Source organism: Sus scrofa, chromosome X (genome assembly GCF_054392235.1).
Source record: "Sus scrofa isolate SSC_HxYL_T2T_F1_AM1 chromosome X, Sscrofa_HxYL_maternal_Yorkshire_Landrace_v2.0, whole genome shotgun sequence".
NCBI classification, from domain to species: Eukaryota; Metazoa; Chordata; class Mammalia; order Artiodactyla; family Suidae; genus Sus; species Sus scrofa.
In genome coordinates, this window is record NC_139401.1 from 23,150,154 (window position 1) to 23,175,489 (window position 25,336).

Here is a 25,336-nt window from a genome sequence, read left to right on the forward strand (position 1 = left end):
GCCGCTCTTTGTTAGCCTCAATGCTCCCCTGAACATCTGAATCTAAAGAGAAGAAAAATCAAATGGGAAGAAGCAATGCCCTCTCTGTGTGCCTTCCTGCTCTAGCTCTCGCTCTCGCTCTCGCTCTCTCTCTCTCAATCTCTCCCTCTCTCCAACTCAATTTAGACGATACTAACTGGATTTCCCGCATTTAAAAGTGGCATGAAGACCCACTCTCAGGTAATACAGTCTCTGAATTAAAGCCAGTAGGATGGAAGTCTCTCCCCCCTCCCCAGTATACATAAGAACTGGGAACAGAGATGGGAGGGCTAGAAGCAAATGCCTAGTCTCAAAGGAAAGGCCTTTTCCTTGTGGGAGAAAAACACTCCCACCGGCCAGCTGAGCACTGCAGGGTTTGTCCCGCTCTAGGACTCAGCTCAGGCACCGAGCGAGAGAGGGGACGCCTTGCTCTTCAGCCTGCATGAGGACTTACATTAAAAGGCCGAAAATTCTAGGGGCAAGAGCGAACCAAGATTAGGAGGGAACCATTTAGAGGGACAAAGACCTCAGGATGAAAAGAGCTTTGCCAAAATGTTAAAGCCTCCCCAGCCGACCTGCCGGCTAGTTTCCTTTTACTTCTGTCGCTGCTCTGGCATCTGGGCACAGGAAACATCTGTTTGCTCCCCGCCCAGAGACGGACTTTAGACCTCCTGAGAGGTGCCCACCCACCAGCTGCCGCCGGCTCGGCCGCGAAGAACTGGGCTCGCAGTAATTCCCACTGCCACCGCACCCCCCGCCCCCTTTCCTCCCCCGGCCCTTTCCCTCTTTCTATCTGCCCCGGCCGAGAGCCACGCAAGGGATCCACCCTGCCATTTAGCACCTCGACTGCACAGTGGTGGGTGGTTTCCCAAAGCGTGTGCCCTCGCAAGCCGCTCGCGCTCCCGTCGCCGCTTGCAGGGGCACAAGTCAATGAGGCTTTTCCCTCCTCGATCATCGTGAATCAGCAAAGCGCTGCAGAGCAGCGGCGTCTCGGAGAGCAGAAATTAAGATGATGGGGGAAGGGCAGGAGTGGAGTGTTGCGGGGGAACTCCTAGTCCCTCCCAAGGTGTTCCTCCCGAGAAAGGCAATTCGGGGAGGGGGGCGGGGGGGGCGATGTTGACTGGAAGCAGCTGGTGAACCAGAGGGAGCCTTTGGAAACAGAGTGGCGTGGGAATAGCGAGAGTGAGCTGAGAAAGTAGACGAGAGTACGGCTGGGTCGAAGGATCTAGGGAGCGCAGACAGAGCAGAGCGGGTGCGCCCCCGGGGTGGGCAGCGCCGCAGTTGCAGGTATTGCTGAGGGAATACAGGGTGGAGGGTCTGGTGGGGGGGAAGGGAAGAGAGGAACCAAAAAAAGGAGGATTTCCCGTCCCACGACTTCCTGTTTCGAATGTGCAAGTTCCCAAGTTCAGTTTGAGAAGTGGAGGGCTTGGCATTAGGGAATCTGTGACGGAAACATTAGGGAACTACCTCCCTTAGCCGCGTTCTCCCACCCATTTCCCTCTCCCTCTCCTTCTCCTTCCCTCTCTTCATCCTCTCTCTCCTCCTGCTTTTCTTCTTCCTCCTCCTCCTCTCCCTACCCTGTCTACCTTCAGATTTGATTAATATGCATGTCCATGCTCAGTAGTGCGGGCCACACTCCAAGAGCCGCGCCTCCTGTCACCGCCGCCTCTCGCTTGACCCTTGGCATTAAGAGGCCAAGCAAGAGCGACCCGAGGCATGGGATGGGAAGGCCAAGCGCTCGGAGCGCGAAACCTAGGGACCCCTCTCCGCGCCCCATTCCCCGCCACCCTGGCCGGACAAGAGCGCCTCAGTGGCCCAGACTCCGAGATCCCGCTCGGTCGGTGTTGCAATGGATAAACCCCGGGGCTTGGAGCGCGCAACGAACCGCGCCAAATTGTACCTGTGCGTGGCCGTTCCCGCCGCCGCAGGTCTATCCCGGGCCCAAAGCCGGCGCCCGCCTTCTCGGGGAATTCTCTGGAGGGGGTGTGCGAGGGGAACCACGGTGGCTGCCAGCTAGCTCACGGCTGGCGCGCACAAGCACACGCCCAACTTTGCCGAGCCGTCGGCGCCCCCCGGGTTCCCCCGTACCCCCTGCGGCTCGACACTCTCGGAGACCATATCTCTCTCCAGGTCTGAGATAATGTGTCCCCCACTCCCACACTCGAGCATTTGAGGAGGAGAGGGCGGGGTGGAGGAGAGAAGGAGAGTAACGCTACTGTCTCCCTGACCAGCTGTTCGCAAACACTCTACGCCCGCAGGGGCGCCCGCTCCAGCCCCGCCGCACCAGGTCCCCCAGACCCGCCAGTGACGACAGAGAGAGGAGGAGGAGAAGGAGGAGGAGGCAGTGCGGAGAGGCGGGAGTCCGGGAGCACCAGAGCCCTGGCGAACAGCGGCTCTACCGACTAAGCATCATTATCAGCACTTTTATTACCGGGGGACCGAGTGGGGAGGTTGAGGGGCGCACATCAGAACTGTCCAACCCAGTTCGGAGCGACCCCAAATGAGAGCGAGAAGAAAGATTCTCCACAGGCGCCTTCGGAGTGGACGTGCCCCAGACGCACACCCGGACTCTGTGGTCCCGAGGAAGCTGCAGTGTTGGGGATATTTTAAATGGCTCTTACTTGAGAGGAGGCGTGATTTCCACGTTCGAGCGTCTTCGCTCCCCACCCCCTCTCCGCACCAGCCAGTGCGCGCCACCACCTGAGCCTGGCGAGAGCCGGGGCGCACGCAGTCCTCGGCCTCCTCCTTTCCGCCTCTGGGGGGACTCGGCTCTGAGTGGGTCCGCCCGACGCCCCCCGGGAAAACTCTTTACTTTTTGTTTGGAAAATCGGGGCCGTTTCTTTATTCATCTCTGGGTCTCCCCGGAGGAGGACAGGGGAGGGAAGGGGAGGGCGTGCGTGGCGGGCCGGGCCGGGGGAGGGGAGTGCGGGGAGGGGAGGGGACTGGGTGTAGCCTGGAATTCTCCCTCCTCGTGTTCCTAGGCTGGCGCGCAGAGTCTCCCCGCGATAGCGCCGCCGCCGCTCCCCGCGCCACCCCGTCGTTGGCCTCGGGGGTCGGGTGAGTGGGGTCATGACGCGCCGCGGGGGCTGCCCCGGGCCCCTCCCGCGCTGAGCCGGGACACTGCCCCGCCGCGCGGAGCCCCTCGGGCGGGGAGGCGGCGGGGGGTGGGGAGGGCGCACGGGGTAGGGCGGGGTGGGGGCGGCGCGGAGGCCGCCAAGCTGGGGGGCTCTCCGGGCCGGCGCGGCCGCGGGCAGGAGGGCGTGTCTCCGGCCCGAGGGGACCCTCCCGAGGCGCGGCGCGGGACTCCCCGATGGTGGTGCCGCGGCTCCGGGAGAGCACCGGGTCTCGCCTCCGCCGCCGCCGCCGCCGCCGCCGTCGCCGCCGCGGGCGCCACCACCGCCGCCGCCGCCGCCGCCGCCGCCCGAGCCCGCGCCGAGCGTGCGCCTCGCCCTCCTCCCGCGCCCGCTCTGCTCTAGGATGCTGCGGCAGGTTCTGCACAGGGGCTTGAGGACGTGTTTCTCCCGGCTCGGCCACTTCATTGCCAGTCACCCTGTCTTCTTCGCCTCGGCGCCGGTGCTCATCTCCATCCTGCTCGGCGCCAGCTTCAGCCGCTACCAGGTCGAGGAGAGCGTGGAGCACCTGCTGGCGCCCCAGCACAGCCTCGCCAAGATCGAGCGCAACCTCGTCAACAGCCTCTTCCCGGTCAACCGCTCCAAACACCGGCTCTACTCAGACCTGCAGACCCCTGGGCGCTACGGCCGGGTCATCGTCACCTCCTTCCAGAAAGCCAACATGCTGGACCAGCATCACACCGACCTGATCTTAAAGGTGAGAGGGGGGCGGGCGCGGCAGCCTCTGCGGGCGCCGCTGCCGCGGTTGGGCGGGCTGTGCGCGGGGGTCCGGGTTGAGAGCGCCGCCTCTCCCATCCCAGGCAACTGCCGCAGGGGCTCCGCTGCACTGCGCGCCCCTCGAAGGCCACCCGGAGCCGCCCAACCTCCTGGGCGGGGAGCGTCCGAGTCGGGGCCCGGCCCTGCCCTGGCCGCCGTCTCCGCCACCCCGGCAGCCGCTGCAACAGTTGGGGCGGCGGCGGCCACCGTGCCGTGGTCGGTGCGCTTGTTTTGGTTGCAGTGGTCTGGGGGGCGGGGAGGCTTTGGGGTAACTGGGCCAGAAGGAGCCGAACTACAGAAGACATTCTAGAAAGTCCTACTACTTGGAAACAAAATACTATGTTGGAGGGATCCCGAGCCCCCTCTCCCCTGTCCTCCTTTTTTCTCACTTCCTCTGGCCCCGGAGTGTTTGGAGAAAGGCTGCTCAAGGGGGCTGCGAGGGGGCAGAGGACTGTGAAGTGGGCTGGTGAAGAAAATGCCTCCCACCCCCAGAAAGCAGTGCGGTCCTGGCGAGGACAGGGGCTGCCCTGATGCCCTCGTCCCCGGGGCGAGGTAGCCATCTCTGTCTCCTAGGGTGGGAAATGATGTCTGTCATTTGCAGTAGTTTCATCTTCCACAGCACCTCCTCCCCTCCGAAATGCAAAAACTTGTTTGGGAAATGGGGGATTCGACTGATCCACTTTTGCATCTGGGCGAGAGGGTGCATCTGGGCGAGAGGGTGAGGGGCAGAGCCAGAAGGGTGAGGACAGAAGCTAGGCTGTGTGGCCCTGAGGAGAGCAGCTGCTTGGAGGGTGACACTCGGACAAACAGGTTGTGCCATCAGCCTGAGGTGGCAGTTTGATGTAAGCAGTGAGGTTAATGGTGATAACTTTCAGGAAGTTCCTAAGAAAAGCAGAGGAGTGAGGACTAGAGATGGAAAAGTGGGGACCTTGGGAGAGAAAAGCAAAAAATAGGTGAGAATGTTCCATCCAAGTCCTGGTGGGGATTATGGGTCTTGTTTACTTAAGATTCTCCTCTGGGGAGGGCGGATGGGAACCAGTCCCAGCTGGAGCCCTAGGGCAGAGGGATGGAAGGTGCTGGTTTTGTGTGGGTCTCTGGGCCAGTTCTGGCATTGGAGGCTGGTGAGATTTCTCATCTGTTTACCCAACAAGCAGCCAGTGAACCTGAGGGATGCCTTCCTTCTCTTTTTGTCTACAGGTAACCCTTTATCCTTAGAGACAAGCTAATTTCCCTCTATTATTTTCCTCTCTCTATTTGTGGACATGTTGTCAATCAGCAATTAGTACTGAGGGGAATCTGACTAGGGACTCAGTAGAATTAGGACCTCCCCCATTGGGTGGCCCGTGATATTTTTGATGGCACACACATCATCACACACACTCATCACAGATCCTTAGTAACATTAATCCCGAGTTGCTTGCTTTTCTCAGGACTATACTTCCAACATCGAAGTGGTTTTTTCCCCCCAGTATGTTAGTTAATGTCTTTTGACACACAGATAAATACTGCTCCAAAGGCTTTCCTAAAAAAACAAGTAGTAGTTTCATCACAGGCTTAAGGAAACTGTAATTTAGCCAGTCCTGACAGTTAGAAAGCTGCCCCATCTTTTGATAGATGGTCTACTAAATGATGTTTCTCTCTGTATTTTCTGAAGTGATGTTTCCACTGGCTTTTTTTCTCCTAACAAACTGTCACGCCACTGTGACGGGCAGTCACCAGTTACATTCACTCTCAAGGTTAATGAGACATCAACAGGCACATCAGATCTCTTTTCAACTGGATTGTTTATCTCCTATTTGATTTTGATCTGTTCAGGACAGAAAACCATATTAGAAGAGAAAGTTGGGGCTGGAGAGAGAGGGAGGCTTGGCTTTGCCTCCATACCTAAAGGGCAACTTTAAAGGACGGCGGTCTTGTGAGTGAATTGTTTTAAGGGACGGGATGTGTTTTCATGTTCCAGGTGTCTGGGGGAAATCAAAATCAAGTGTAATAGTGGTCAGAACTCATTGCTAGCTGATGGCTCTCTGGTGAGATGAATTCATAGAGCTTATGAAAAGCCAGACTCATGAAACCGAGGGAATTGCCTTCACTTGTATATATCCATTTTTCCTTCTTATATCCAACCCCTATTTTGGGGAGGTATGAAGCTGGGGAACAGAAAAATGGGTCCTCGGTCGTCATGGTAATATTAAGTGTGGGAACAAGCACTTACTGTTTTTTCTCTCTCTTTTTTTTTTTTTTTTTCCTATTGGAGACATGAAAGATTTGTCCTCTACAAAAGGTACTAGGAGTGAGAGTGTCACTGTTTCTGCCCTTACTACATTATTCTGATACTTTGTTGCTGGCATCAAGGAAAGACAGCACTGACAGTTAACACTGTCCATAACACCAACCAGCCCTTGCCTGTTTTATAGCATTGCATTGGAAGTAAAGTGGAGGAAGCATAACCAGGGTTTGGGGCTTTCTCCGGCCACACTATAAAACTAAAGGAAGTAACTGGCAGTACTTACTCCTCATGGTGCTCTGAGGTGGAACCTGTTCAGGGAAAGAGATCCCTCCTGGGATATTAGTCTAGCTACTTTCTGATCAAAAATAGACTGGGAAGGGATTATGACAACAAATGAAAATTCAGGTTGTTTTTTTAAAATATAAGTGAGCGTATCACAGAAAAAAAAAATGATCCATGTTTGAAAATCCAGCTGATCTGCTTTGGAGGTGCTTTCTCAAATTAATGCCAGTGACATGATTGCCACTCTGACCTCTGCAGCCTAGGATTTGACCACAATCTGCGAGAGGGGTGACTCTCCCTAACAGTGGTTTCCTCTGAGGGCTGCGGGGCAAAGATGTAATTTGGGGTGAAAGTAGGTGGGGCCTGATGGTGCTGGTAATGGATCAGCCATTAATTTCTGAACACCTTTAAATACACGTTGATCTTCAAAAGTTTTCATTTCTCCAGAAGATTCAATTTAAGTCATTGTTATATTTTAACAAAAAATCCATGATGCAAATTTCAGAATAGTGCCCTCACAAGCTTTTATGGACATATTTCTTCTTGATCACCTACAATGAAGTGTAAGCAGGTCTTCGTTGCTAACTGATCTGCCTGTGATGGAGACAATACTTGCTTTATTCCAGAATTATCTCTGTAAAGAACAAGTTTAGCTCACTTCTTATAATTATGATATCATCTTTATAACAGCTTCTAAGCTATAAACATGTAGTATGTTTAAATACAGTAAACACCTCAGGGTAGGCAGGAAAAGTGGTGTTAATTCCATTTTATAGCTGTGAAAGCTGCTCCTTAGAAATTAACTGACTTGTCCACAGAAAGAAAGACAAAGACAGAACCAGGACTATGACCCAGGGTTTTGACTCCCAGCCCAGTACTCTTTTCACTATCATTTACTGCCTCCCAAATGAAAAACTACTTGAATTATTTAAAATGTGCATTTCTTCTATCCAAATAAAGTCTATTTGACTGACACCCCCATCCCATACCATTGTTTAACGGTGACTATTGGATCTTAAGGACAATCTCTTGACTGATACTGCTTGGTGTCAATGGAAATCCACATATAGAAACTCTACACGCCCAACGTAAAGACACTTGTAATTAGCAATATACAGAAATAGAAAGAATATTTTCCGGGAAAAAAAAAATCTCTGCATGATTGAATGCAGCGATTTCCTGTCTGAGTGCTGTTCATTGGCCGGGTCCAGGTGGATTTGACTCCATTGCCTCACACCATCCGTGGCGCATAGTAGACCTTCGGAAACTATCTGCCTAGCCACCCAGCCCTAGTTTGCTCAGATGTTTACCACTTTAAAGGCAGGTCGTAGGCTTCTTTTTCCCAAGACGCCATTCTTCCTTCCTTGATCACCTCTGTCGTCACATCAAGACACATTTCCGTTTTCAAATTGGGTAGGAGCATCTCCTTTGCACAGCGTCCTCTTCTCCAGAGGAACATCATAGGACACTTTATGCCAAACCAAGGAAAGGACACATCCTCACTATGCAGATCGTCTTCCTCTTACTTACAGGGGTATCCCATTTTGTGCAGATATTGAGTTTCTATTTTATTTCATCTTTTGGTGTTTAAACATATTAAGGAGAATTAAGCTGCAAATGAGATTGAGAGAATTTAACTCGGAGTTGTTTAATTCAAGCTTTCCACGAAGGGCAGCATAGCTGCTAGCTCAGGGTCACAAAGACCTGGTAGCTGGCTCCAGATCCCAGTTTTTCAAATACTGTCTCAGCACTTTCAGTCCTTACAGGAATTGCCATCATTTCTTTCTCTATAGTCTAAGGATTGGCAAATTCCAGCCTAGTTTTGAGCTTAGGAGTTTCTACATTTTTAGAAGGGTGTAACAAAACAAAATAAAAACAAAGAATATGAGATAAGAGATGACTTCTGAAAGGCTAAAATATTTACTCTTCGTCTTTTAGTGAAGAAGTTCCTATATGCCAAATTCCCTTCCTGTATTCCAAAAGTCCCTTCCTGGAGCAATTTCCAGAGGTTAATGCTGTTAAATAACCTCTAAGGCAGTGGTTCTCAATCAGGGGGTGACTGTGCCCTGAAGGAGACATTTAGCAGTGGCTGAGGGATGAGTTGCCCCTGGCCTCTAGTGGGTGGAGGGTATAGATGCCGTTAAATATCCTCAGTGTGCAGGACAGCCCTCAGCAGCAAAGAATTATCTGGCCCCAAATCCTGCTTGAAAGGCTTCATTTGTGAATTTCTTCTGTTGTGTGAGGATTGCTTTTTATCTGCATTGGTTATGTCAAATGAAAAAAAATGCCAAAGGGAAGTTCACATCCAAAAACCTTTGAGAACTTTGAGGATAAGTACTGTGACCTCTGAGGAGATGCTCATTTGGGCATTCGAGCAAAGACCAGATTTTCAAGTGTCACCTTTCCTAAGAGGCAGGAATCTTGCCCTCCCTTAGCTCTGTCCCAGGGTAGAGGAACCCAGGACACTGGGGAAGGTCTGACTGCTTGAATGGCGAAGCTGCTGAATTGGCTCTGGCCTCGAGGCTTGTCGGACTACCCATTACTGGCAGGCTGACCCTCAATCTGAAGCAGTCACCCACTAAGCCAGGCTTCTCCTAACAGCACATGACAGCCCGCTGTGAGCAGTGACCCGCCGAGGAGGCAGGAGGCAGCACTTTGTTGCCTAGTCCAGCTGCTCTGCCTTTCTGAACAGAAAATGATAAAAGAAGAGCTTGCATCCAAAGAACAGGAGCTCAAAGACCCTTGGGTTTGGAAGGCACCTTAAAGGTCATCTCCGCAAACACTGAAATCTGCTCTTCGCCTCTCAGGGCACTTTGTCTGGTGACAGGTGCTATGATGCCTTGGGCAGTCCGGTCCCGTGGATGACTCATGAAAGTGGCAGGTACTTTTAGAAAAGACTGGAGTTCCCGTCGTGGCGCAGTGGTTAACGAATCCGACTAGGAACCATGAGGTTGCGGGTTCGGTCCCTGCCCTCGCTCAGTGGGTTAACGATCCGGCGTTGCCGTGAGCTGTGGTGTGGGTTGCAGACACAGCTCAGATCCCGTGTTGCTGTGGCTCTGGTGTAGGCCAGTGGCTACAGCTCCGATTCAACCCCTAGCCTGGGAACCTCCATATGCCGTGGGAGCGGCCCAAGAAATAGCAACAACAACAACAACAACAAAAAGACAAAAGACCAAAAAAAAAAAAAATAGAAAAGACTGAATCCAGGCCAGAAAGGGCAGCCATTGTGCATCTGCTGGACCAACCATTTCTTTGCACTTAATTTTTGCACTAGGAGCAAAGTAAGGAGTGACATTGTGTTCCACTGTTCCTGCCTTTCAGAAGAGGTACATCCAAAGGTGCATCCAAGTATCCAACCCTAGTATCATTCTAGGGTTGTCTGATTTCTAAGCACCTTTCATTTGTATGACTAGTACCCCCAAATGCCCACTGTTTTTCTCATTTAGACTGGGGGAGCCATCTTTTACTTCCCCTTGTAGATAAGCATTTGGGCCAAACTTTGGGTAAACTGCTCATTTAAACTGAAATTTCAACAGAAAGCTGAGGTGTAAGATGAAGCCCACCTTTTTAATGACTCCAAGAATCTTGAGAGATGCCAAATTAGAGTTAGAGAAGGATGATTATTTTTTAAACAAACCAAAAGACCGAACATCTCAGGATTCACCAGACTTGTAAGCCTCATATAATAGCTGAGCTTTTAACTAGTAACTTCTTGTGTAAACTAAAGAGAAGGAGAAGCAAGCTGAAAGGATCTCTTTGTTTCCTGCCTGAGAGGTTGCAATATTCCTTGGCCCGGGAGCGAGGGGATCTGAACAACTCTGACTTTGTGGTATATGCCATCTGGTACCTGACTTTGGGGCTCAGTGTGAGCCCCAAGTGATCCCTGAGATAGGCTTGAAGCAGACCTTTGAAGTCACCTGCTTGGTAGCACATCACAGCAAGCAGGCCTGTCTGCAGCACTGCCTGTGCTGCCGCCACACGCCCGGAAGGCCACAGAACTTCCGAGGAATCCTGCCAGACTGATTTAATGACCAGCAGGGGAGGTGAGTAATCTCTAACCTTTAAAAGACAAAAAAAAAAAAAGGGAAATCAACACTAGTTGTTACTTCATATGGGAAGCCCTGAATAATATGTTGTGCCTTCAACATCAGAATTCATATTTTGACCAAAAGAAGGCAATGAAGGAAGAGGGAAGCTATTTTTATCTTCTCGCTCTCTAAGAAATGCTCTTGAGAATACTGTTCCTGGTATTATGAAAGCTCCCCATTGTCAGGTCTTCCACTTTAGGTTTAATGTGTGGCCTTGAAGTACGGTCGAGATGCGGATTTGAGGTCAAGCAGTTACCTTGGGAGGTGATATCTGAAAACATCGGTAGGGAAGTGAGGATGTGAAACAGGGAGTAGCAGGAGGCCAGTTAGGGGAGTATTCTCAAGCAAGCATCCAGGGTGGCACCCGAGGCTCAGTCTCACTGGGGACCTCTGGGAGACACCGGAGAACATGTGTCCAGGTTATCCCAACTGTGGGGGACAGAGCAGATTTTCATTCCCCTACTCTCCAGCCATCATTCATTGATTCATCTGCATCCTGGGACATTATGCAAATTCTCTAGCAAATCTAGATGCCGTGTGTGTCTCTATAATCAGAACTGGTTTTTGTCATTGCTGTTGTTTTATAAAAGCCACAGGCAGAGAGGTGTAGGTGTTCGCAGTGAGTGGCCTTGACATGTCAAGCTGAGTGTGAGCTGAGAGAATATGGGTGGGACCCTGAGAGCATCTGCACTAAGGGTCTTACAGCGTCTGGAGAAAGACATCTAGGAGTTCTTTCTCAGGGGGCACATAGCTCAGAGATGGTCATCCCTTCATTCAACAAGATGGCTATGACCCAGGTAAGAATGATCCAGCGTAGCTGTTAAGTTATTCTTGAATTTGATAAGTAACTGCTGTTTTCAGTTTTGCCACTGGATAGTGAGAAAGATGATTCCAAACTGGGCCTGGTCTGCACCCGGATTTGTGGTTTGATAGGCCAGAGCCCCACGTCTTAGTGGCCTGCTTCCAGCCCGACTTCCCTTTATGAAGACAAGAGGGGTCTGCAGGCCCTCATTTCACAGCCCCCATCTTCACACATCTTCTTGTGTTGCTCTCCTCTCCAGAAATGCACCCACCCCTTACAATGAAACGCATAAGCTCATAGGTCTCCTAATTTATAAGGCCTTCCCAAATTCATGGCCCCCTCCCTCCTTTAAATCTATCTAGTTTGCAGTTGCATCCACAGTCTTTAATGCTTAACTAGATACTGTTATATAATTTGCTGTATTGTGACATAAGTTTCTCTTAAGCAAGACCATAATCTCTTCAAGGGCAAGAACAATGTTTTATACTCCCACATCTTTCGTAGAAACTAGTATAACGTGGACTGTGCAGCAGGTGCTTAATAAATTGTTGCTAGTTGATGGCTTGTAGAAAGCAAATCGTGCCCTCCCTTCCCTATTGATTTATTTCAGTCAAACATAATTTTGCCAGGTAGGATGACCATGGGATTTCTTTAGATGAGTCTTCATTTCTCATCCTTGACAAATTTTGGTTTCAAACTTGGTAACAAGCAAGAAGCACCCATTCTTCCTCAGGATCTGCTGGCACTTACTTTATATGAGGAGAAAATCTTAGAAAACCAAACACCTGATCTCCTTTTTGGTTCAAGTACAGTTTGGAAAGGTATAAACTTGACCTCAGTCTCCAGTGGTCCATTCCCATTTGGGAGGGCAGAGCACTCTGCAGTTCCTAGCAAGTACCTTCAAAGTCAGCTCTCTACTACACATGTCCTTATTTATATGAAGTAAGGTCTCAAAACATTGACCAAACCGATACTCAAATGTAAACATGAAAAACATTTTTTTAAAAAAAGGACAAGTGATTTTCCCATCCGTAGCATCAGTGTCCAAGAGATCATCAACCTGATGTTACTCAGCCTTGCATTTCATTTCTTTCTTTTTTTTTTTTTTTTTTGTCTTTTTGCCATTTCTAGGGCCGCTCCCACAGCATATGGAGGTTCCCAGGCTAGGGGTCCAATCGGAGCTGCAGCCGTGGCCTACACCAGAGCCACAGCAACGCGGGATCCGAGCTGCATCTGCAACCTACACCACAGCTCACGGCAATGCCGGATCCTTTAACCCACTGAGCAAGGCCAGGGATCGAACCCGCAACCTCATGGTTCCTAGTCGGATTCGTTAACCACTGCACCACGACGGGAACTCCAGCCTTGCATTTCTTAAGAGGGAGCCCAGGATAACGGAAAGACTTGTTCTAAGAGGTAAAATTTTAAAACGATGCCAGTACTAAATCACTGTACCTCTGGTGAGTTTCACGGAAACACTAGAACAGTTAATTTCTCAGCAGTAAAGGTGAGATTCCTTTGCCTGTTTGTCCTTGTGCTCCATGAATTTGTCAAATATTATGGCTTTTTCAGTTCCTTCTAATTGTCTCAATAAAAACTGCATCTCTGCTATAGAACTATCATAAGTGCTCAAAAAAATATCTTTGTGATATGCAATACCTGAATTTTGTGAGTTTTGCATTGCTGCCTTTTTTTATTCTGGCTTTGGTATAGCGTATAAGCAAGTGGTCACAGTGAGTAAAGATTGCCTGCTCTTAGACTCTTTATGCCCATACATCACCTGGGCATCTCATCAAAATACAGCTTCTGGTTCAGCTTGGGGTGAGACCTGCAATTCTGAATTCCTGACAAGCTCTCAGATGATGATGATAGTGCTGGTCAGTGAAGCACACTTTGAGTAGCAAGGCTCAAATTTGGCTCTTGTGAACAGAACACTGGATCTGGAGCCAGGAAAGCCAAGCTCAGATCCCAATTCTCCAAAGTATGTGACTTTGCGTAAGTCACCTAACCTCCCTGAGAAGCAGGTTCCTACCTGCACTGAGTTTAACAGCATCCCCCACGCCCACTCATGGTAAGGGTGCAGTGAAAGAAGGTGTGTGAAGGCTTGGCGTAACCATACCCTTCTGTAAGGTGTGTTATCGTTATTGCTATTTGCTTTGGAAAATGACTGTTATCTCCTCATATGTGCCAGCTCTTGGAGAGCCATTATTGCTTGTTGAGTAAATACTCATAGGCATTTTTTTTGCCTCTGATCCAAGAGGCAATAATGGGTGCTCAATCTACATTCTCAGTACTCAGATTGGCAATTTGTTGGTCTTTAATGACCCCATCTGAGTCATTACAGACAATTGGATTCATCGTATGCTGAGCATACAGCTCTTAAGTTCTGAGGTAGGCAGAGCTGTCCGTATAGACAGGCAGACTGCATTCCAGCTCATCAAGGTGGTTTCTTGGGGCTCAGAAGCACATCTTCATGCTTGACAGGGCTCTGCACACAAAGGAAGCATTCACTTCCTGTCCAGAAGTGTCTTTGGAAGGAAAAGCTCTGGGAGGCTGTGGGTTCCTGTTTCAAGGTTCTCTTCATGGCTCCTCACAGCCTGACAAGCCAGAAAGGGATTCTCTCACAATTTAGGTGAGACGGTTGATAACTCTCCTCTCTCACTTAATTTACATGACTGCGGCATTTCCCTGGGAAATCTTGCCAACATAAGTAGATCTGCAAGCACTTCAAAGGGAAGAGTGTGTCGGAATTGCCAGTGATCAGGAGAACCAGGCAGAGTGATAATTGTAAAGCCCTTTGAAACTATGAAGTATACAATTTTGCTGACTGGGGGGGTTTAATCATGTAGGTCAGTGCATTTCCCCACCTTTCCTTTTCTCAAATTTCTTTTTTTCATGGGGTTATGAAAGAACTCTGTAATTATTCAAGATCAAAATCAAATCCACCAAAGAAAATGCCTCTGCCTCTCTGGCTCTCTATGTCTAAACTCTTCAGACAAAACTAACTTCGGTTTAAGCGAAGATTAGCACGTCTTCTCAAATGCAAGTACTTCCAAATTTCCCTACGAATTCTTATTAACGTTCATATTCTGATTCGATAGGTCTGGGACAGCAGGCCTGAGCTTCTCCAATTCTAACAAGCTCCCAGGGCGGCTGCTGCTGCTGCTGCTGCTGCTGGTCAGAGAACCACACTGACTACATCAGTGGACTGGTAGACCTAAGAAACCTTTGTATTTCCTGGCTACTTAGGGCCATTTAACTGCCCCCATACTCTAAAGCAGTGGTTCTCCACCTTGAGTGGATGCCGCAGCCTGGAGGGCTTGTCCAAACACGGATGACGGATTGCATCCCAGACTTTCCAGTTCTGAAGGTCTGAGGCAGGGCCTGAGAGTGTGCATTTCAAACAGGTTCCCAAGGGGATACTCTTTCCACTGGTCCAGGGACCACAGATTGAGAGCTACAACTATAAAGCCTCCTAGTAATTAGCTGCCAGAACTAATTCTAAAAATGTGGGTTTTCCTCCTCTTTGTAGAAACCTGGCCACCAGATGCAGCAGGGTGAAAAAGTTGTTAGTTTAGCCATTAATTTTGAATGATGCTGTCATGGCTACTGTGCTAAGGGTACCCCATAAGCCAGAACCTCTAAGTTGGCAGTTCAAGGCAAGCATATCGGACAGACAGCCCTGCCCCTGCTGCCCGTCTCCAGGCGCTAGAGTGTATGAGAAAGGGGCTTACTAGAGAAAAGGACACTCCTAGGTGAGGGGGACAGAGAGAGCCCCACCCCACATGCATACATGGTGGTGGTCCTGCTACCATCACCATGTGATTGCCAGCATGTCCTTTCTTCCCAAGACTTCCCACACAGGCTTACCTGCCACTGGCCTTTGCAGAAGCATTCTTTACATCAGACCAGAAGGCACAGCAGGTACAAATAGGAGCTACACGTTGTGTTGCTGAGATGAGGACCCAGCTCTGTGGTTGACAGAGGTGAGGTGTCCGTGAGCACAGGGCCCTAATGTTCAGTTTTAGCCACTGACTATGTCAGTGCTAAACACAGCGAGATGAAGGAAACTGGAGTGGAGTTCAGCGAGCACTGGTTTTGTGGAATTAGCATTGTTGCAGAGCCCCAAAGTTCCGTGTTTGAGACTGTGAACCATGAATGTGTCCGTGATCAGGTCATTTAACTCTGGGGTCTTCATTTCGTCACCCATAAAATGGGATCAGCGATATCATCATCACGGTATTGGAAGACAGGAGAGAACATGTGTAAACGAACCTTATCAAGCACAGTGTGCCAGAAGCCCCGCAACTCTCACAATATCTGCACTGAATGCACACGTGGTTGTCTGGACAAAAGAACAAACCCCTGGGGATTTCCAGGGGAGCAGACTAAATATTTCAGTCACTCAGTTGATACATTTTGCATCACCATCTCCTTTTATAAAAAGTGCCTATATAGTCAGTGACTACCTTTTACTAACCAGATGCTGTGCTACATGGCCTCTTGCTCCCAGATGATGTAATATTACGTCAGTCTGTATTTTTACTTTGAATCACCCAAGGAGAATTTCAAAATAGCATATCTGATCATCCATCATCTACACTTGTAAAGCCTTGACCTGCACTGTCCAATTCAGATGCCACTAGCCACTTGTGGCTATTTGAGTTAAATTTAAATGAATTAAAATAAGAAATCAATTTCCTTACTTGCACCAACCACTTTTCAAGTGCTCAAAAGCCACATGTGCCTGTGATAGAATAGATTACATTTTCATCATCACAAAAGTTCTATTCAGTCGTGCTGCTTTTCACAAATAAATAACTGAAACATCATACAGCTTAACCAATATGCAGAAGAAGGACGGTTCAAACACTGATCTGGCTTCTCAAGCATCATTTAAAAAATAACGACACCACATTGCCCCCATGAAATACAAAAATAGATGAGTAAGGCATGGCCCCTGGTGTCTGATGGCCTTGAAGGAGTATTTCAGTCAGTAACAGGATAGGGAGAAGAAGCTTTCAGTCTCAGTGTTGACATGTAAAGAGCTTGGAAGTTGTCACTCCCATCCCTACAACAGGAAAAACCTAGACAAACTGAAAATCAATGACTTTCCTTGGACACAGCATATAACTGAGGCCAGAAGCTAAACTGCCATCCCCAAATCCATAGAGGTGCGCACATCCGTTGAAACATGGACACAATCTGCTTACCTGGAGAAGCAGCCACTGGTAGAAACACCTAAATGGTAATTCTGACAAATTTCTGGAAGCTCAGTGTGGAGTAACAGGAATGTGAGAGACTCCCGGGGGCTGCAGTCACTGTCTTTGCGATGAGGGATGATGCAGCTCATACTTTCTTAAGCTTTCCCTCCAGAAATCCCATCAGAAACCCAAGGTAAAGACCTGGCAGGGAGTAGAAAAAGGGTAATCCTCCTGAAATTCACCCATTCTTCTCCATAACAAAGCACTACTCTCAGAGAAGAGGACTTGGCCAGAGCACCGTTCTGAAACTTTATCCTAGGTCTTCCTTCCCACTGAAGGCCCCGTTAGCGTTTCTGACTCACATAAGTTGGAGAAGGAGTCCACAGGCATCAGGGCTTCGAGGAAATAGATTAGAAGTGCCATAGCCAAGGAAGGGAGTAGGAGACAGGGGAAGAAAACTATAACCACTGGAGAAATATTATGAGGGTCATAGCCCCAAGGCACAGGCCCACTTAAAGACAGATTTCTGGAGTTCCTGTCATAGCTCAGCGGTAATGAACCCAACTAGTATCCATGAGGACATGGGTTCGATCCCTGGCCTGGCTCAGTGGATTAAGGATCCCATGTTGCCATAAGCTGTGGATGTGCCTTGGATCCTGCATTGCTGTGGCTGCGGTGTAGGCCAGCAGCGACCACTGTGATTTGACCCCTAGCCTGGGAATTGTCATATGCTGCAGGTGTGGCCCTAAAAAGACAAAACAAAAAAAAAAAAAGACTGATATTTCTTCAGAAGATTATATAGCATTTCCTCTCCTTATACCTTACCACCACCCCAACAGGGATCCAGCATAATAATAGTGGATTACAATTGAAGAGCTGCAAGACAGACTCTCTCTATGGATGATGATTTAGGGAAGTGAAAGTTATTAGGAGAGACAAAAACAGTGACAACAGAGATTTTTGATGCTTCTGGTACCTATAGCCACAGCAAATATTAAATATATCCAAACTCCTGGATTAACATAAGTCCTTACTACCATAAAATTCTATTTATCTCCGTTCCTACTGACACACATGTCCAGCTTTGGGGAAAAAATTACAAGGCATGCAAAAAAGAAAAAAAAATGGCCTGAAAAGACAAAGAAAGCATCAGAACAATGCTCAGATATGACATAGATGTTAGCATTATCAGACATGAAGTTTAAAGTAACTATGATTCATATGTTATGGGCTTTAATGTAAAAAAGTAGACAACATTAAGAACAGATAATATAAGTATTGCAATGAAAATTCTCAGCATAAATCAAAATGAAATGTTAGAAATCAACACTGGAGCAGAAATGAAGAACAGCTTTGATGGACCATCATTAGTCAACAGAGCCCAGGAAAGAATCAGTGAGCTTAAATACAGGATAAAAGAAACCTCACAAATTGAAACACAAAGAAAGAGAACATCCAAGAATTGTGGGACAATATCAACATAACATACAAAATAATTAAAATGTCAGAAGAAGAGAGAAAAGAACAGAAGAAATACCTGAAATAATAATGGCCAGGAATTTTCTAAGAGTAATGACAGACCCCAAACTACAGATTCAGGTACATCAAGGAGGATGAATACCCATAAAATTACACTTAGATATATCATAGTCAAACTACAGAAAACTAAAGACAAAGAGGAAATCTTGAAAGACGCCAAGAGATTGAGGTGGGGGGACACCTTACATATAGAAACAGGGGTAAGAATTACATCAGACTTCTCATCAAAAACCACACAGGCAGGAATAGCAGAATGAAATGTTTAAAGAGTTGAGGAGAAAACCTACCATCCTAAAATTCTATATCCAGTAAAATTAGGCTTCAAAGGGAAGGAAATATAAAAACATCCTCAGACAAACAAAAACTGAGACACTTCATAGACCTGTTCTGCCAGAAATTCTCTTCAGCAGAAGGAAAATTACAAAGATCAAAAACTCAGATCCATGTAAGAAGAGTGTTAGAGAAAGAATACAGGTAAAATAAAATCTATTTTATTTTCTTATTTTTGATCTAAAAGATAGCTGTTTGTTTACAGAAATAATAGTAACACTATACTGATTGATTATAACAGATGGATAAGTAGAATGAACGTCAGTTATGTCACCAGGGGAAGGAGTGAGGAATTGGGACTACTCTGTTATAACTGTACTACAAATGAAGCATTACAGTATTATCTGAAGGTGAACTTTAGATTAGTTATAAATATATATTGTAGATGCTAGGGCAACCTCTAAAGTTTTTTTGGAAAGATGTGTTATACCAAGAGAGGCTATAAAAGGGAGTAATATAAATTTTCAATTAAAACCAGACAAGACAAAAAATGAATGGAAAAAATAAAGAACAAATGCAACAAATGGAGAATAGTTACAACCATGGTAGACATTAATCCAGCCATGTCAATAAATACTTTAAACATGAATGGCATAAATATACCAATAAGGCAGTAACTATCAGAGTGGATCAAGAGTAAGCAAGATTCAACTCTGTGTTGTCTGTCAGAAACTCACTTTAGGAGTTCCCTGGTAGCCTAGTGGTTAAGTATGTGGCATTATCACTGCTGTGTTGCAGGTTCAGTCCCTGGCCCAGGAACCTCTGCATGCCATAGGCAAAGCCAAAAAAGAAAAAAAGAAAGAAACTCACTCTAAATATAAAGACACAGGTTGAAAATGAAGGGAAAGGGGAAAATATACTATGCTAATACTAATCAAAAGAAAGCTTAAGTAGCTGTATTAGTTTCAGATATGGCTGACTTCAGAACAAGGGAAATTATCAAGAATAAAGAGAGGCATTACATAATGATAAAGGGAATAATTCTCCAAGAAGACATAACAATCCTAAATATATATACACCTAAGAGAGTATTAAAATACATGAGGCAAAACTGATACAACAAACTTAAAGGAATAATAGACAAACCTGCTATTATAGCTGGAGACTTCAACATTCCTGTTAATAATTGATAGAGCAAGCAGGCAGAAAATCAGTAAGGACTTGGGTGACTTGGACAAGAGTAATAAGGGCCAGGATGTCTAAAACTCCAGGAGGAGTCATGACCCAAAATTTCTAAGGATAGTTCTTATAGAGTATAGAGGTTACGTTGGAGAAGCAAGATACTGGAGAGGAGAGATCCCCTCTTCCGCCTAGGAAACTGATAGGAGTTTGTAAGCAAGAGGCTTTGAGTAGGATAGCTGCAGAAGTATAAAAAATGGGGCTAGATTACATCACCATTTTCCAAAATGTGTTTTAGTAAAATTTCCTCTGATACTGCAAAGGAAATTGGTTCTGTGACCAAATAACTTCGGAAAATAATATATGTGGTATTCTCATATCAGAGCCCCATATTTAATGCATATTAGCATATCAAAGCCTTTTTAAAGTCCCTCTGTAAAGAAATCTAATTCTGTCCAGTTCTGCATTTCTCAAATTTATTTGATCATGGATACGTTTTACCTTTTTGGTAACCCCTATTAACATCCCAAGGAACTAAAGGTGCTTTAGAACATACATTAAAAATACAACCTCAAAATTAGGGAGTTGGAACCAACAGGACTTGAGGTTCACTGGATCTGTGAGTAAATAAAGAGAAAAGGATGATTCTGGCTTAGAAGCTTCCCACCTGGGTAAGCAGAAAGAGAAGGAGGATGTTAACCATAACAGGAAACAGGTGGAAGAACAAATTTGGAGGAAAAGATTCAGCTGTTGGATATACACCAGTTGAAATATTGCCATAATTGATATTTGCAAACTTTCAGGAGGCAGATGGGAGTTCAGATTTGGAGTTTGGAAGGGAGGTGAGGTATTGATGTGAACGGGGGATTGGTTAGCATTAAGATGATGAGCCAGACAATGAAGGTGGAACTCAGGGCTCAAGAAGAGTTTATGTCTGTGACAAGATCAGAAGTGCCAGACGGAATCTTGAGTAATATCAAATTTACAAGGTAGGTAAAGGTAGAGCAGTCAGTGAGATACATATTGGAAAGCCCCGTCGAGAGGCAGGAGGAGAGGAGAAAGTTGTGTCGCAGAATTCACCATGGGAAACAGGGAGGGTTTAAGTCACGCTACACAAATTGAGCATCTTTGTTTATGAGGCGCATAGTTAGGGATGCAGCAGTAAAGAAGCCATGCCCATGCCTTAACCGAGGCTACTGCATTCCCATGAAAATCTCAAAATGCTTAACAATCATAGATATTTTTAAAGTACTATTTTGACCCTGCATTACTGATCTAATTGTGTATCTCTGCTGGGAGTTTAGGAATATGAGGGCTGAAAAGTAGTCATTGGATTTACCTGCTTAGAAGTCATTGTAGAGTTTTGGTTGAGTGCTGGGATGAAGTCCAGAATGGAGTGGTTTGAGAAGCGAGTGGGAGGTGAGGAAATGAAGTTAGCGAGAATGAATCACTCTTTGAAGTGTACTTGGAGAAAGCAAATGTAAAGAGTTCCTTAAAGAAGGGGAGGTGTGGCAGAAGTTGGAAGGAAAGTAGGGTCAATGAGGCCTTTTTTAATCGGGGAAAGACAGCATATTTCAAAGCTCATGAGAAGGAACTAGTAGAAAATCGTTGAGGACATGGGAGAAGAGGGAATAAACAACACCAGGAAGGAGGGAAAGAAAGCCAGAACCCAATGGAAGGAGTGATCTTAGAGAGAAGGCAGGGTCATGACCTTGATTTTTCAAAGGAAGGGAGTATAGAAATGGATGGATGTGGGTCTTTTTATAGGTAGGGTGGCAGCAAGTTGAGGGCAATTTCCATCTGATCGCTTGGGGTTTTCTCCTGTAAGAGAAAACAGGGTCAGTAGCTGAAAGTCTTGTTAAGTGCTGAAAAAAGTAAGCATTTGTCATTATAGTATATATGGGCTTAGAGGCCAGTTGACAAGAGCAATCTCTCAGCATCTGGGTGTGAAAGCCAAGAGCCAGTCTCTTCCTCTCTTTTGTCTCAAGATGAGCAAAAGTACAGAGAAGCAATTAAAGTGGAAGTGAGAAAGTGAGAAGGAAGTTGAAAGAGCTCACATGCTGGATATGTTTACATTTCAGAAGAATATGGACTATATATAAGCAAAGATTTCTTTCTTGTTTTGTTTTGTTTTGTTTTGCCTTTTAGAGCCACACCCGTGGCATATGGAAGTTTCCAAGCTAGGGGTCAAATCACAGCTGTTGCTGCCAGCCTACACCACAGCCACAGCAACGAGGGATCTAAGCCATGTCTGCGAGCAACATCACAGCTCACGGCAACACCGGATCCTTAACCCACTGAGCAAGGCCAGGGATCAAACCTGCATCCTCATGAATACTAGTCAGGTTTGTTACTGCTGAACCACAAAGGGAACTCCAAGGATTTCTTAACTCCAAGAGTTATTTAGCATTTGAATGGCTCATCAGAGGAGGCTGAAATGACCTAGAATGGTTCAAACAGAGGTTGAGATGGTGTGATCTCCACGGGTGACACAGTCTTGGAATTCCATCCTGCATCTCAGTGGTTCTCAACCCTGGCTACATGGTAGACTCCGTGGAGGAATTCCAACATACCATGCCAAGTCTCATACCCATCGATACTCATTCCATTGGTCTAAAAACAGGGTTGTCTACTCCAAATCTTGTCCTCATGCTGGCAGCAGCAGCCCCTGGAACCTTGTTAGGACTGCAGGCTTCCCCCAGGCCTACCAGATCTGAATCTGCATTTTTACAAGATTCCCAATTGATCTGTGTACAAATTAAAGTCTGAGAAACACTGGATTAAAGATGGTCTAGAGCAGATCCAGTCATGGGTACTTTTTAAAATCTCCCCCAATAAATTCTAAGTCTTGAGAACCACTGCTACAAAGAAAATAAGATCCTTTTGAAATTGTATTAATTAAGCTCATGTGATAAAATGTTGTAGCATTACACACACACATACACACACACACACACACACACACACACACACACAAAGAGTATATGTAAAAACGGGTGAACGCCAAACAAGGCCTGTAGTTGAGTTAATAGTATTGTACCAATCAGCTTCGTGGTTTTTATCATGAATTATGGTTATGTAAGATGTTATTACGTTAGGGGGAAGCTGAGTTGACAAATACACGGGAACTCTGAACTGTATCTACAACTTCTTGTGAGTCCCAAATTACTTTAAAAAGTTAAAAAGAGGAGTTCCCCTCGTGGTGCAGTGGAAACAAATCTAAGAACCATGAGCTTACAGTCTCGCTCAGTGGGTTAAGGATCCAGCATTGCTGTGAGCTGTGGTGTAGGTCACAGACGTGGCTCGGATCCCGCGTTGCTGCGGCTGTGCTGTAGGCCGGCAGCTGTCGCTCTGATTCGACCCCTGGCCTGGGAACCTCCATCTGCCATGTTTTAGGCCAAGAGAATGCCTGCCCAGGATGAGGAGCAGCTGTTCTCCATCCTCATCTAAGAAATAAACAGGCTCCATCATTCATTCGGAGCAGAGCCATTGGACGATTTAAAGCAGAGGGATGACAGGTTTGGATTTGTGTTCTAGAAAAATAAATCTGGTGGCAGTTTGGAGGATTGACTAAAAGCAAAAAAGATGAGTTAGGAACCTGTTTCTGTCATCCAGATAGATTATAAGGCCAGAACCAAATCAGGAGCAATGGAAACGGAGCACGAGAGGATGGATTTGAGAAACTTTGGAGGCAAAATCAACAGGATTTGATGAATGATTCCAGGATTGTCAACCTTGGCTCTGTGCATGGGCCCCTGGGAAGCTTTTTCAAATACAGATACCTGAGTGCTTGCCAAGGGATCCTGATTTAAAAGTGTGGGGGTGAGCCCAGGCATCTGAGTTCCCAGAGTTCCACAGGTGGTTCAAATGGGCAGGGCCAAGAGCAGCTGGCTCCAACTGAGGGGGTGGGACGCTCAGGGTAAACCTCACAGGTTTTCAATCCGGTCTCGCAGAACCAACAGAGGAGGAGGAGGAGGCAGCAGAGAGAAAGCCAGGATAAATTAAGGAGGTAGCCCTTCCTCTTCCGTTTGTTTTATGTGGAGCAGAACTGTAAGGCGCTGAGTTAAAATGTGTAAAGCCATTATCCTTGCCACCTAGCTACCTTCCCATGGATTATTTAAACATGTATTTTTAAATGAAAATAAAACCTTAGTTTAGTTGTTTGTGCCACCCAAACATAACTTCAGCTTATTTCAAAACAACAACAGCAACTTCGTTAACCTCAAATTTTGAAGGATTTGTACAAACCAGTGTTCAGGCAGCTAGGCTAAATGCTTTGAGAGCAAGGTGAAATGCTTTGTTTTTACTGCTGTTTAGTCCCACTGCACATTCTGGAAAGCCCCTCCCAACTTTTCTCCTAAATCCACTCAGACAGCCCTCCCGTTTTCCTCTAAGCAAGGCTTTCATTTTGGCTGGGTGAGGCTGTTCTGTGGAATCCATTCAGATGCTCGCTCCAGTCCCCACTCTCTTGGTTCAGCAGGGCTGCAGACGCAGTGAAGCCTTTGCAGTCAGCACCCATTGCTAATAAATCCCCAGATGCCACGGAAGGGGTTCGGGGGCCGTGAACCATACCCTCAGAGCTTCAGGTGAGAGGCAGCCGGTAGCTAATGGCTTGCCTTTTTTAGGGTGACCCGCCAAAGTCACCAGTCTCCCCCTCCTGAAAACAGTCTTGGGTTTCCCCACTGAGAGCTCTCCTTTAGCCTTTCAATTTTCCTCCATGAATGACATTTTGCCCCCCATTTTTAACTTAAAAAGAGAAGTTACAAAGCCTAGTAGTATCCATGATAATAATGCAGAAGCACCTCTGAACATATAATAAGCACACTGCAGTTGAACAATTATTTAAATGGTTCATGTGATAGAAAATACTAAGGTGGCATTTACAGGGATACTTCTGTGTTTATGTCTCAGCTTTCTACCAGCTCTGTTCTTCACAAGGTAGCAGAGTAACGCCTAAGCCCATTCTGTTCTTAAACGAACCCAAACTTAGTTTGAGATCTGAAGGCTGTTTTATATTGATTCTGATAAAGCTACTTTGGCTTGGAAAAGGAAAGAGGAAATGACAGACTGAGAATTTAAAAGTCTCTTTTTTCCTAATTCCAATGTCCTCTTCTTTGTAGAACCGCATATATTAATATCTGCCTGTATATTCTCTTGAGAGCTGGGCTAGGAAGACATTCTAGTGCTGTTTCGTTTTGTTTTGAGTTTAAATTGTCACAGCATCTTAGCTTTTAGACATAAAAGTACATATATTCATTGTAACAATCATCTTTCCCCACATGTTCTGGTTCCTCTTGCTTCTTTGGTTTTTTGTTTGTTTTGCTTTTTTCCCCCGAGTCTTTGAGAACCAGCTAGCTCTTTCATTTGATCACTTCTCAATATTTAGCTAGGTTTCAGGCCATACAAGTGCAAGTTTTTTAATGCGTGCTGGTGATGCCAAGGCGACAGGGCAAGAGCGTGTTCGCTTGCCCAGAACGTTTCTGTCTCAAGTCTTGTGTGTGTGCCTGCACTGGGTTGGGGGTGGGGATATAACAAAGGGTAAGACTCAAAGAGCTGAAAGAAGATGTCCGTACAATATGACAAGTGATGAGACAGATGTGTCCACACACAGGGGACCAGAGAGGACCTTATCTGCATGGCAGGCTTCCTGGAGGAGGTGATGCCTGAGCTGAGCCCATCCCCACTCACGAGTCCAAACTCCTAGAAGGGAGGGTGAGGGCCGAAACTGGGCTGCTCCCTTTGCAGCCCTTTCTGAAGCAGCCCTACTTTATTATTCCTGATCTGCAAAAGCTTCTCCCCCTAAACAGGGAACAGGGCTTTAAAAAGGCCTTGCAGATGCC

At 46.8% G+C, this 25,336-nt stretch overlaps 1 protein-coding gene across 2 annotated transcripts in view; it reads left to right on the top strand.

Annotated features, from left to right (window-relative positions):
• Positions 1–2,974: 2,974 nt before the first annotated feature.
• Positions 2,975–25,336, top strand: part of PTCHD1 (patched domain containing 1) — a 55,243-nt gene continuing 32,881 nt past the window's right edge. Inside the window, exons 1-2 of one of the 2 annotated variants that reach the window (XM_085008753.1) lie at positions 2,975–3,075; positions 3,495–3,846. In XM_085008753.1, the coding sequence (XP_084864879.1) occupies positions 3,496–3,846 (351 nt within the window). In that variant the 5' untranslated portion in view covers positions 2,975–3,075; position 3,495. Of the gene's footprint in view, positions 3,076–3,242; positions 3,847–25,336 lie in introns of those variants that run through there. The other variant, XM_021080574.2, reaches the window with a different exon arrangement.